We start from the raw sequence: 13,957 nt of genomic DNA, 5'->3' as shown, positions 1-13,957 counted from the left end.
TAATATCTAAGTCAAGTACAGAAACTATGTTTTAAAAAAGCAGTCGTAATATCGAATATCGAAATTCTTTAGTCTTCAGTAAAGTAGAACATTTCCGTCATTCATTTTATAATATTAAATACTTGGAGTTGTGAAATACAATATTTCACAAGGAAATAGAAACCAATTGCTGTTGAAATAAAACGACATGAAAAATATCTTCAAAGTAGCAGCCGACTGGAAATATGGAGCATTGATAGTACGGTTCATTTGGCACGTAAAGTGTGCGCTCCAAAAGATATATTACACTTATAAAGAATTTCCATTATTCAATTTTACATAGGTTTTTAATATTTTCATATTTTGCCTTAAGTGTAATACACTTTTACCAGAGTTTTTTTTTAAATTTTTATAGTATTAGAAATTCGTAGGTAACCTTAGACTTAGAGACAGATTTAGTATCTATGAAGGTTTGTCAAATGGATGGCAAAGTTGGTATACGTACTTATATTTAAGGATAACTAAAGTAGACATGTACCCTATCAATTGTGTTCTGTTCCTTGGCGTCTAATAATCTTTTATTGGTGAAATCAGTGACTACTAGTTACATATGTTCTTATATTTAACAAAATTAATTTTGGTTCGTTAATCTCGCTATATTTAGTAAGTTCAGGGAACGTTTAAACGGTTAAATATGAATAATAAGTAAAGAAACTTATAAGGATAAGATACTTAAAACGATAATTGAATTTTATAAAAAAATTGTCACTTGCTTATTTGGTCTGTTTAAAATTTATATTAAGTTTTGAAACATATAGGTGATGCAAAACCGGTTCTAGTACCCAATATATATGGCAATAAAATGCACAAAACCCTCCGCCTACTGCTAAACACGGTTGCTTGCCGCAGATCGATCGACAACGGGACAAATCCCTACAAACGGATGGCACGCCAACAGCTTTGTATGCGTATTTCGTATCCATAGTTCGAGATCAATTACATATAGTACTGGCAATGTCTCCCGCTGGAACATCACTTAGGACAAGAATAAGGAAATTCCCCTCGCTTGTCAATTGTTGTACTATAGATTGGTTCCAGGTAATTCATTCAACTAGATATTAGAATTACTATTATGAGAAATTTTTAATTGTAATTACTGATAAAACTCAAAAATATAAAATAAGAAAAACACTTTAAAAAGCTTTTAATAATAATACATAGCTTTAATCCGTTCAAAAAGTGTTTTTTTTAATGTGTAAAAGCTATTTTAACAAAAGACAATACAATATAAAATAAGTTATAACCGTAGTAACTTCCAATGTGACAGCGATTCGGCAGACGTTTTTGAAAGCTCAATGTAGTTTTCTCAATAACCGCAGCTGATGTTGCAAGTTTAGGATCGCGTCGAACAAAAACTCCTAATTGGGATTGGAATTGCTGTGTGTATCGTTTTTGGGAAGGGAAGGTCCCAGTGCTGAATAAACTAAATGTGAAACGGAGAAAATGCTAACAATTTATTACATATGGTTTTAGTTCTAAATTTAAATATATTATTTTGACATCTAAAAAGAATTTGGTTTATAATATCGACATTTATTTTACTATAAATAGTCTCAGTTATTTACATTCACTGAATTAGATTAACCATTGACTTTTAACCTACTTTTGTTTCCTTGTTAAATATCTGTACCATTTCCTCTTTCGTTGCCATTAATAACAGAAAGTGCCTGAGAAATGTATGAAGCGTTTTCAAAGTAAATCCAATTCAATAACTCTTGTAGGAATGGCCACCTGATGCCTTGCTAGCTGTTGCGACACGATTTCTAAAAGAAGTTGAACTGACTGATCTCGAACGAGAAACAGCCATAAAACTGTGTCAAATATTCCACACGGACACACAACAGCTCACGCGAGAGTTCCTTTTGAGATTGAAAAGATATAACTACGTGACGCCCACCGCATACTTGGAACTTATTAACATGTTCAAGTCTTTGTTGGGAAAAAAACGAACGTAAGTATTTTAGTAGGTAAATTTTGAGCGAATTAAGTCCCTACATTATTTATTTTATGGTAACGGAGTGGTAAGTCTTACCAGTGATAGCTCTTAGGTTTCTTTATTTCGGAAGTGTATCGTATCTTATATGTTACTACGGTAATTCTTTTGTTGCATAAATAATACTTTTAATTAGTTAATAATGCCATTTAGTGTCAGAGTTTCTATCGTAGTCTTTTCAATAATAAGATGTTTTTTATGCATTAAACAAAAAATCATCATTGGGTTTATCTACTTCATGAAAATTATTTATAAATCTTTCTTTAGAAGTGAGAATACGTTATCTGACAGAGAATTTCTGTTTAATATTATTTTACGTCATTATGTATTTACTCCTTATTTGTATTAAGACCAAAATAATACTCTTCCAGAGAGCTATTAACAAGCGAAAAGCGCTACATTACGGGCTTAGATCAATTAGCAATAGCTGCAAAATCGGTAGCAGCGCTACAGCAAGCGCTAGAAGTTCTGCAACCGAAACTAGCGGCTGGTGCCGCGGCTGTAGCAGAAACTACTGCAAAAGTGGAGAAAGAGAAAGAGGGAGTGGCGTTGGTAGAAGCTGAAGTTCTTGTTGATCAAGCCGCTGCCGAAGAACAGGTTTGGAAATTCATATTTATATCATTCTTTCTTGAATATATTCAACGTTAACATTTATTTACTTGAAAGTTAATAATAGTATAATATTTTGCAACTGTAACTGGCTTACATTATTTAACTTACAATTCTAGTCTACCAATAGCATTAAATTTATCTTACAAAATATGGAAAAAAATAAAATTTAACACATCATAGAGCCGAGTTGTTAATGGATAAAACTTTTCAGGCGAAAGAAGCCCAAGGTATCAAAGACGAGTGTGACGCAGATCTGGCTGAAGCCATGCCCATCCTCAACTCTGCGCTAGCAGCTCTGGATACTTTGACTCCGCAAGATATCACTTTTATTAAAACTATGAAGAGTCCTCCCAGAGGCATCAAACTTGTGATGGAAGCCATTTGTATATTGAAGGTATGATTATGTTTTGTGTCGATCTTATCAAAATTAGGTTGGTGCATCTGATTTGATGAAAATTTTAGTAATACATTTTTTATCATTTTCATTAATAGACGACTGATCATCCATACTCTTTTCTTTTTCTCTTTTTGCGGTCCTACTTATACTATACGATTTTTGGATTGATATAACTCACAGATAATACAGTGACTTTTATTCCTTCTTGCTCTCACATAGCATGATGACCCGGTAAGTTGATAAAGACATACATAGTATCATATATTATTTGCAGTTGAATAACTATGAAAGTTAAAGCAATCTATGTAACTAATTCACAAACAGTTACGGCAAAACCGCGAAACAATTACTGCGATGTCGTCATACCCATATGTCATACATCTTAAACATAACGCGCTGACAAAGATATCCCGACCATCAAGGATATACAACACGATCCGGGCAGTATTTCTTCCTTCGAGGCAGGTCAATCTCATCCTCCATTTCAGTCACAAGAAGAACAACAGCTTCCTTCGTCCACATGAAGTATCCGTGACGTGTATGGTTTGTTAGTGAATCAGTAACAAAGTTGCTTTAATTGTATGTTTTGCGTTTGCGCGAAAATTGTGTCCTGTATGGCCGCTTTCTATACTCGATCTAAAATTATTTCCATGTCCCAAAAGATTTTCGCAAATTTAGATAAATATATTTCAAAATTCGATCTATCTAATCCAAAGATATTTTACAAAAACGATCCGTCGATCGGTTATTGAAAACTATTTTGTGAGAAATGGACTGAAATATCAATCTCTAATAGTAAACATTGGATTGGGATTGAGTATAGAACGCGGCTGTTAATTAAGAACTTCTTGTATATTTGCCACGTATACTTAGTAGCACGGGCATTCCATAAAGAAATGTTAAAATTACCATTGATATGAGGTATATTACCTAACAAATATAATTCTTAGGAAATTAAACCCGATAAGATACCGAATCCATCTGGAGTAGGTACGATAGAAGATTTCTGGGGACCATCAAAGAAAGTCCTAAATGATATAAAGTTTCTTGAATCCCTACAAAATTACGATAAAGATAACATACCTCCACCGGTGATGAAGAAATTGATGACCACTGTGATGCAAGATGATGGATTTGTGCCAGAAAAGATACGAGCTGTCTCTGTTGCTGCTGAAGGTAATTCAGTACCATCATGATTTTAATGAGGGAATTTTGAAACCGACTGTAGTGTGTCAATTTATGAGCACAATTTTCATTTGTCTTAGATTGCGTTACGATCTCTTCCAGAGAAATATTTACCAGTTTTCATTTCAGACCAATTCGACTAAGGGTTCTTCAAGAAAAGGGCGTATCAATTCTTTAAAGGCCGGCAACGCACTCGCGAGCCCTCTTGCATTGAGAGTGTCCATGACGGTATCACTTAACATCTGGGGAACCTCTTACCCGTCAGTCCCGGATTCTATAAAATCATAGAAACTAAATGTACATGTACTTGTTTTTTGTTTATGATAATTTTCATCAACACTATTTAACAGTCAGTGTTCATAGTATAATTTATACTTAAATATTAATAATTGATGATAGCATAAAATTCGTACAAGGAAAACTTGAACAGCGCTCCGTGATCGTATGACTAACCAAATTCACGAACATAACATCGTTTCAATGGAATGTGGGTACTGTAATATTTGATCCAATACTCGACGAAACTATCGTAGAGTTCGCTCTTCTCATTAAGGGCAGGATATACCACAATATTATTAAGAGTAAAACATTGTAGCTAATATTTTATAAAGGTTAAACGTTTGTCAGGCATGTGCAAATGGGTCATTGCAATGACAAAGTATGACAAGGTGGCCAAAGTAGTGGCCCCGAAGAAGCAACGTTTGGCAGCTGCGCAGGCTGTTTACGATAAAGCCATGGCTGCTTTAGCTGTCAAGCAAGCTCAACTCCGAGAGGTAGGAAAACTAATATATTAGATAAATTGAATCCTTGATTGAGTAAGAAATTAATGAATATTTCCAAACACGGTAATAATAATATAGCGGAAATTCTAAACAAGTCTTACGGAGAATTTTTTTGCGTATTTTTGTCAAGTGTAATACTTATTTGTATGTATTTATCATCAAAATATCGAAATTGTACTTACGTTTTAAAAAATTTTAAAGCTCAAAATTTTAAAATACGTACAGTTTCCTGGACATTTTTTCATATGTTTAAATGAAAGTCTTATATTTAGGTACAAGTGAAATTAGGAAAATTAGAAGACGCATTATCAGAACAGAACCGCCAACAAAAGATGTTGGACGATGAAGTGATGGATTGCAGTAATAAATTAAAGCGAGCTGAAATGCTTATATCGGGCTTAGGGGGTGAAAAGACTCGTTGGACACAAATTGCTAAAACGTTGAGAGATACGTACAATTCACTGACGGGTACGTTCTAGGGTGATATTGTCTATGTTTACGCGGGTACTACACGTCTAAATAAAAGTTTTTATTATCTGTAGATGCAAAAAAGTATATATGATATAGTTATGGGATGGGAGTCTTATTGAACCCGATTGGAATTTATTTGAAACGTCGAATGTAAATAAATTTAAAATCAAATTATCGCATTTTATTGCATTATTTAGCATTTGATACTTTTCCGCAGATGTTTTAATTTAAAGAAAATATAAAGTTTAGCTTTCTGTTACAATTTCCGACTTATTAAAGATTTTTATTGAAATATTCATCCAATATTTACGCATTCAAAGTTATAAAAGTTTTGTATTTTTTAATAATACAACCATTATTTTAGGCGATATTTTAATTGCTGCGGGAGTGATCGCCTATTTGGGTCCTTTCACAGCGGCATTCAGATTTGAACAAGTATGTAAATATTTTAACAATTATATTATTAATTGTGAACTTTTTTTTATTGAGGCGAACTTTGGGACTCGCTTTAAAAGCTCTACCCACTGAACCCCTCCCACTACTCACGTCACTGTTGGGGTAACTTGAAGTTACGTAAGCATTTTACCAAGAAACTAGCTTCTACAGCAACCATCTTCCGTTATATTGACATCGCCTTACAAGTATTTAAAGTAGGATTGCTTTTTCTTGTAATTGCTCTCCCACTATGTGATTCTCCGGCATCATCTCCCTTGCATATACAACGCAATGTGGTGCTACGTCACATATGGCAGATGTCCCGGTTTTCCGAACCTATAGCACACATTGCTACGGTCTACAAGGAAATGATGAAACTTCCATCAATATAAAATATAATTATTTGGATCTTGAATCAACCATTATTACAGATAAGGAAATGGGCCCGCGCTTGTCACGAATGTGGTATTGTGTGTACGTTGAACTTTAGTTTGATCAAAGTTTTGGGTGAACCCGTAACTATACAGCAGTGGAATATTGATGGACTGCCCTCGGATGATTTCAGTGTTGAGAGTGCTATTATTATCATGTAAGAATATATTTTAGTCATTTAATTTTTATGTCTTTTAAACAGGAGTAAAGTAGAGATAGACATAAAAAAAATATTTCATATTTTAACACTTCAAACGCATATGATGTTCAAAAAGATTATTAATTACTATAAAAAAATTGTTCGTAACGTCCCGAGTACGTCGATACTACAATACTGGAGTATGTTTGTAGGAACGCCCGTCGTTGGCCACTAATGATTGATCCCCAAGGGCAAGCGAATCGCTGGATAAAAAATATGGAGAAACCGAATAATTTGTGCGTTGTCAGAATGACTCAGGCTGATCTCGGAAGGGTTTTGGAAAATGCTGTTCAGTTTGGGCAGCCGGTAACTTAACTAAATCTTCTATTTCATTGTTTAGCAGGAATATTAATAAGGAGCAGTTAAATAAATGGTTCTTAATTTAACCGAAAAACTCTGAACTCTTTTCCGGGAAAAAATGGAGACCTAAAGAAATGTACAATCTCAATTTCAGTTATTTAAACGAAATTTAGTTGTCTGCCGTAATCTATATAGTTATACTTGTGTAAATTAATCCACGCAAAGTGAATTCTGCCAATTTAGTAACATTTTCTGAATTCAATAAATCGCGATGTACATACGGCCAAACAATAAGGACGCCATCAAAATTGCCGCGGCCGCACTGCTGGCAAATGTCCATGTAATGAAAATATAAAAATAATTGTTCTAAAAATATACAATTTTTTTTCACTTGCGGTTTTTTTTCTGTGAAGTTCTGAATAAATTTATTGCATATTTCTTCTCACACCTTTTTCTTTTCATTTTTATTGCTGCACTTGTCGGACATAGAATCCCATATCGCTGGACGACTCTCAATCTCATCGATAAATTCTTCAACATGATTTTCGTTCATGTTCATAAGACGTGGTCTTAGACACAACAAGATTTTTACTTCTTTTAATTAAATAAATTTACAAATATAAAAACCTAATAACGATGCCGAAATCACAGCTTGAATAATTTAAAGGAGGAAAGTTTTAAAGAATTCATAAAAAAAAATTGACAGAATTCACTTTACGCGAATTAATTCACATGATTATAAGTATACACTACATCAGACAATTGAATTTCATTTAATTAACTGAAACTTTGTTGCTTTTGCAAAGAGGTTTTATGGTTAACCGACGATTAAACAGAATTATATTATTATTTTCTACAACAATGTTGCATATTATGAAACTTTAGACAATACAAATGCAGTCATGACAATAGGTTGGTTAGATAGTGCTAGAGAGTGGAGAGAGATTTAAGGATATTTTGTATACAGACCCATATTGTACATTGTATCATAGATTGACCGCTACAGTTTCAAATTCCTTTATATTTTTATAGGTATTGTTAGAAAATGTTCTTGAGGAATTGGATCCAATGTTGGAGCCATTACTACAGCAACAAACTTTCCGTCAAGGTGGTGCGCTTTGCATCAAAATTGGAGACACGATTGTTGAATATAGCAAAGATTTCAAGTACGTTTTGATATTGTTAATATTGTATTGTTCATTCAGTGTTTCTGCTTTAATTTTATGTTATTTTATTAATTTTTTACCTTTTTATGCTGTAATTTTAACTCGGTAAAATAATTTTCAATGTGTACAGGTTTAACAAAGTCGTTTGGTTAAATTTGCGAGTCAATATATTTCTTTTTATTTAGATACATTCTTGAAAACCTTATAAAAATCAAATACCACTTTTAATTAAAGAAGTTATGGCTTCTAGGCTATATATAAGTACGAAACTGGCGAATCCCCATTATCTTCCTGAAGTTGGTGTAAGAGTCACTCTTGTGAACTTCATGTTGGCCAAAGATGGTCTTCAAGCGCAACTCTTAGCGAGGGTAGTTGCAAGAGAGAGACCTGATTTGCAACAGGCAAAAGCAGATCTAACAACACAAGGCGCAGAACATAGAAGATTGTTACAGGAGATTGAGAAGAAGATTTTAAATGTTTTATCTACATCTGAACACTTGCTAGAAGATGAAGAAGCTGTACAGGTAAGAAATGATGAAAAAAGTTACATAATATTATCTGTGTTGAAGATTTAGCAGTACTTTCCACTTTAAATTAAGTTGGAAATAATATTTTATATGGACATGAGTCACCTGGCTTACCTGATTTTTAAGTGATACCGCCACCCATGGACACTAACATTGCTAAAAGGCTTGCAACTGCTGCCGGCTTTTTAAGAATAAAACGATAACGTTTGTCTGTTTAAAGGAAGGTTTTTATTGTATTATCTAGGCGAGGAAACTTTTAGTTACATGAAAAACCTAAAAAAATGACTTCAACATTTAAGCCCTCACAAGAATTTCGCAAGGCTTCACACCAAAATAAAATGTAATAAATTATTTTCCATAGATTTTAAATTCAGCAAAGGATACGTCAAATGAGATTAAAGAGAAACAAGAAGTTGCGATGATTACTGAGAAAGCTATAGATACAGCGAGAGACGACTATGTACCTATAGCCGTTCATTCTACTAACTTATTTTTCCTTATAGGTGCGTTTCAAATATCCTTATAATTCTTCGCAAATGTGACTGCAATGAACATGTATAATTTAGTTTTAAAGTGTGTATATTAAATTTAAATTTAATTCCTAACCAAAAACATTAAAACTTTCGTATTGGGGGCTACCATGAATTGAAAATCTTTTAAAATCATAAATCTGCTCATTCATGGCTTGTTATGTGGATTAAGGTTCGACGGGTCAGCGAGTTAAGAGTTAAATATCTTATCGCGGAAGAATGAGTACAACACATTTATACAAATATTCTGCGCCTGATTAAACTCCAAACGGCTGGATCGATTTTGATGAAAATTTTTCATGGAAATGTGGATTCGAGATTTACAATAAGATGACTTTTTTGTATTTGTGTGTTCAGGACAACGTCTTTCGGGTCCGCTAGTTTGTTATAAAACCATTTAACTGATGAAACAGCGATTTTATCAAAGGAAACAAAGTTGCCTTTGTTTGATGACTTTCAACTCGACAACGGCTGGACTGATTTCGGATTTGTTGTATTTGTCTCTATCCTGAATAACTATATAAAGTTTGACGAAAAAAATTAAATCCATAATGTTAGTAAATTTTGGAAATATCAGCGGTTAAGCTAGTAATTAAATACAATCGTGTTGCTATACGATTAAGAAATTTAATTTAATTATACAAAACTAGATATATATCGTTTATTCCTTTATAGCATCTTTAGCGAACATAGACCCGATGTATCAGTACTCGTTGGGTTGGTTCGAGGGATTATTTACAAGCTCAATTGATAATACGGAAAAAGTTGAAGAAATACCAGAACGTCTGGCGATACTACGAGCTCACTTTACATATTCGCTCTACGCCAATATATGCAGGAGTTTGTTTGAGAAGGTTTGTCTTATTTCTAAAATAGATTCTTCCAGAACAATCCCATCCGTGACCATAAATGACGTCATTATCATATCATATTTAATTTGTGGTCTTCGACAAGAATACGAAAGGAAATGAATAAGAAGTGGTTACAAGTAGGATATAGAAGGCAACCGTGGATTGTGAGATCGGGTTGGGTAGTTGTCGTACATACCTGGACCAAATCCAGGCGGTGCTAGAGAAGGGAAAGTTAGAAGTACCCATGTCATGAAAGTTGATGAAAGGAGAGAGGTATGTCAGAGGTGGTCTCTGTAGCCCTTCGGAATAATGCGTATATGATAAGAAATATATTCTATAAGGTGACTTTAAATATTTCTTTAACCAATTATTAGAAAGCCAGCTGTCAGAAACTTATAGTATGTATAAAATTCTGAAATTGTTGCACAGGATAAAATTGTGTTTTCCTTACTCTTGACGATCACGATAATGGTGGCGGAGGGCAGATTGGATCGCGGACACGTAATGTTCTTGTTGGGCGGCGCCCAGCCGAGGCACGTACAGCCAAACCCTGTTGCTTTTCTTAGCCCGCAGGCTTGGGGGGAGTTTAATTCGTAAGTATTATCAAAATTATAAATGTGTGATATTCTAGGACTAAAGTGTCTTACGATATTTTTTCTAAGTTTTTTTAACAAACGCAACTAGTGTTGTAGTATACGGCATACATTTTTTTTCATTAACTTCACAAAAGAGTGTGACTTAGCTACAATTAGGGCGAATAAGTAATATTATGTTGACTTAATTTTCTACAATACTAATGAATTAAAACAAGGTAATGTTCATTAACAGTCTTGTGTTCTTTAATGTTTTGACACTTCGTGTGTCCCAGATACCGCACTTGCGCTCACTACACTAGGTTTATAACTCAAAAGGTTTAGTTCTCTTTAGGCGTCTTATTCCTGTTGCCTCAGCGTACACATGGCTATGTGTGTTTACGTTAGCTAAGGCAAGGGCGTATATAGAAATGGTTACATACAGATATAACATAAGAAGTTCCACATAAGATCCAATTATTCTCATCTCTATGGCTGTGTTTTTAGTACTAAGCAAAAATATAACACTATACACGAACCATAACGAATAAATAATACACATGTTTCATTAAATATAGAATTTTTTTCTGTAATTAAAAGCTATGTTATCGGACTTGTATTCTTTATTTTTTTCAAGTTATAAGCGATTCTTTTATATGAATCTGAATACGCTCTCATTTACGTAATGTAGAATGCTGTGTTTTTCTTTTAACTATTAATGGTATACAAAAAATATATGTCAAGCCATTGAAATATAAAAGTTATTGTTTCGAAAACTTTTTACAATAAAGTCAGCTATTTAATTAACTCTAAGGTTAAGCGCGTACAGGCTACTTTTGTCACTGCAACATGAAAGTTTTTGTCATTATCACGGCATGTTTCTAAAGTGGAGTGCGCTCACGAAGCGAGACAGTGATAAAACTTTTTTTAAATCGCGTCATTTGCTAATATGAAATTCGAAGAGACGGTCGTACCTATAAATCAAAAAATTTTCTTATTGCGACAAGTTACCCCAAACATTTAACTGATGAAACAGCGATTTTATTACATGAGAAACTAGTTGTTCATCAAAGGAAACAAAGTTGACTTTGTTTGATGACTTTCAACTCGACAACGGCTGGACTGATTTCGGATTTGTTGTATTTGTCTCTATCCTGAATAACTATATAAAGTTTGACGAAAAAAATTAAATCCATAATGTTAGTAAATTTTGGAAATATCAGCGGTTAAGCTAGTAATTAAATACAATCGTGTTGCTATACGATTAAGAAATTTAATTTAATCATACAAAACTAGATATATATCCTACTAACTATTATAATCATTTTTTTTTCTTGAGATTGCTGGTCTCGATATCAATATCCTCTTCTCGGAAATTCATGTTTTGTGTTACATTAATTCAGTTAAGATTAAATCTTAACTACAAAGTTGAACTATTAGTTAAGTATGGTTCTAATAGTATTTAGACTACAAATTTTCCTTATTCAAGTATATATTGTGCATATGCTTTTGTATTCTTAAACTTAAGTGAAGTTAATTTTGATCATCAATCTGAATTTATCTGATAAATAGCAGCAGTCGTAGGCTAGTTGGCTTCAGGATGCCCCTCCCATTCCTAAGGTCGACTTTCTATATGCGCATTTAACACTCGCTAGTACGGTGAAGGAAACCGGAATGCCCGGAAAGTCGACGGTAAGTGCCAGGCACAGAAAACCTATTTGCCTAAGTGATAGCGAAACAGATACAAATATGAAACCCGGGGAACTATAATGTTGTATGGTCACTAGTTTTGAAGATAAGTATAGTCTAGATCAGTGGTGGGAAAACTTTGTAAGTTTAAGAAATTCTAGAGGAATGCCAGAATTATAAAAAAAAATGCATTATTGTTTAAGCTTTTAATTTTAATATTATTAAAACAATACAAATAGAATCTACTTTTTATTCTCGACTGTCAAAACGTAATTATTTGATACGTGCCACATACTCGTATCACTATTAAATACTTTCGCGGGCCGTACTTTGCCAGTCTAGATAAAAAATTTTGAAACTTTTAGTTACAATACTAATCGAACTAATGGATTCTTATACATTATAGTAAATAATTGATCAGCTTTAATAATTTACTATTTATCTCTTTCTGTCAAATTGTGTATTCCCAGTGATAAAAAGGGACAGCTAAGTACGTTAAACGGTTCCATTGGATTGCTTTTTTGTGAAAAATCCGGTAAAACTTTAAAAAATTAAAAACTTCACTAGTCCACTATCAAGTACTTTAGTTTAAAAATATATATTTTAGGTAATTTTGAATATATATCTACGTTAAAGAGTTGTACTTCAGAATAACAAAATTCTAGCAAGTTTTCGTTATTTTAATTATTTAATAAATAACATTTTAGGTGTGGGCGTCAAATTTGTGTATCTGTTTCGTGATCATTTCGTTTATCTAATTGGCAACTAGGCGTACAAACTGCAGTGCCTGACCTGACACGCCGTCAGCTTTTCGGGTTTCAGGAAAATACCACGATTTTTTCCTTTACCATACGGGCAAGTGTTATGCGCACATAGAAAGTTTATTGGGACACAGCCTGGAATGGGTGATGGTCTCAGGGATGAGATTCGCACGCTGAAGTCAAAAATGTGTGACTTGTTCGGTTCTGTTAATATTTTTAACATTACACTTCGTGTCACTAAGCCGTAAAGGTAGTATTTGTACTTGGAGCTTGTATTAATGTATTTGAAAATAAAATATCGCAGACTAAACGAAATGGAGAAGTTCAGTGGTATTTTAAACCATTTTGTTACAAACCTTCCATCGTGGGAGGTTTACTGCGATGCAGCCGACCCTCACAACCAGCCTCTGCCTGAACCTTGGAATTCCAAATTGGATCTATTTGAGGTACTGTTTAAAAAAATAATTTTATACCAAACTAATTAAACTAATTTTTAATTTGCATACTTAAACATTAGTTATTTGCTATTTTTAACTCATTTATTTATTTTATAAAGTTCACCACATCGTATGTAATGTCTAAGGTCTATGTAACACACATACACATACAAGCTATCTTTTTTTAAATATACATAACAATTATGTTAAACATAAATGTTCCAAAAAATTCAAAAGTAAAAATATTTTTTAATGATTTTATGTATATTATAAGAATTACTGGTTGGTAAACGTATCATTTGTGTATTGTCAATTAACTAGACGTTTTTTGACGTCTGTTATGTTTCTAGACATAGGTACATCGAACGAATTGTTATACTAATTTCCCAGTGTCGTTCCGATTTCCTTTGTTCTAGTAATAAATAATAATAATAAAAGCTTTTATTGCTGTAATTTTTGTACTAGTACATGTGTACATAAAAAACGTGAAATCCTAAAAAAAATAATACTAATAATTAATCGGCAAGCCGGTTGGTTTTTGTTAAACAGCTTGTCCTTGAACATAGGCCTCCTCTAAGG

At 33.2% G+C, this 13,957-nt stretch overlaps 1 protein-coding gene across 1 annotated transcript in view; it reads left to right on the top strand.

Annotated features, from left to right (window-relative positions):
- Nucleotides 1-13,957, top strand: part of LOC123707082 (dynein axonemal heavy chain 7) — a 56,811-nt gene that overhangs the window by 32,514 nt on the left and 10,340 nt on the right. The window contains exons 45-60 of the mRNA XM_045656864.1: nucleotides 889-1,077; nucleotides 1,761-1,990; nucleotides 2,404-2,629; nucleotides 2,856-3,038; nucleotides 3,992-4,217; nucleotides 4,854-4,999; nucleotides 5,281-5,476; nucleotides 5,844-5,914; nucleotides 6,346-6,503; nucleotides 6,698-6,851; nucleotides 7,878-8,011; nucleotides 8,262-8,535; nucleotides 8,900-9,041; nucleotides 9,744-9,922; nucleotides 10,349-10,512; nucleotides 13,246-13,387. Of these exons, the coding sequence (XP_045512820.1) occupies nucleotides 889-1,077; nucleotides 1,761-1,990; nucleotides 2,404-2,629; nucleotides 2,856-3,038; nucleotides 3,992-4,217; nucleotides 4,854-4,999; nucleotides 5,281-5,476; nucleotides 5,844-5,914; nucleotides 6,346-6,503; nucleotides 6,698-6,851; nucleotides 7,878-8,011; nucleotides 8,262-8,535; nucleotides 8,900-9,041; nucleotides 9,744-9,922; nucleotides 10,349-10,512; nucleotides 13,246-13,387 (2,814 nt within the window). The remainder of the gene's footprint in view (nucleotides 1-888; nucleotides 1,078-1,760; nucleotides 1,991-2,403; nucleotides 2,630-2,855; nucleotides 3,039-3,991; nucleotides 4,218-4,853; nucleotides 5,000-5,280; nucleotides 5,477-5,843; nucleotides 5,915-6,345; nucleotides 6,504-6,697; nucleotides 6,852-7,877; nucleotides 8,012-8,261; nucleotides 8,536-8,899; nucleotides 9,042-9,743; nucleotides 9,923-10,348; nucleotides 10,513-13,245; nucleotides 13,388-13,957) is intronic.

This window comes from Pieris brassicae, chromosome 3 (assembly GCF_905147105.1).
Source record: "Pieris brassicae chromosome 3, ilPieBrab1.1, whole genome shotgun sequence".
In the NCBI taxonomy this organism is placed as follows: domain Eukaryota; kingdom Metazoa; phylum Arthropoda; class Insecta; order Lepidoptera; family Pieridae; genus Pieris; species Pieris brassicae.
Note: the sequence above shows the minus strand (reverse complement) of the source record. Positions and strands in the feature narration are given on the sequence as shown.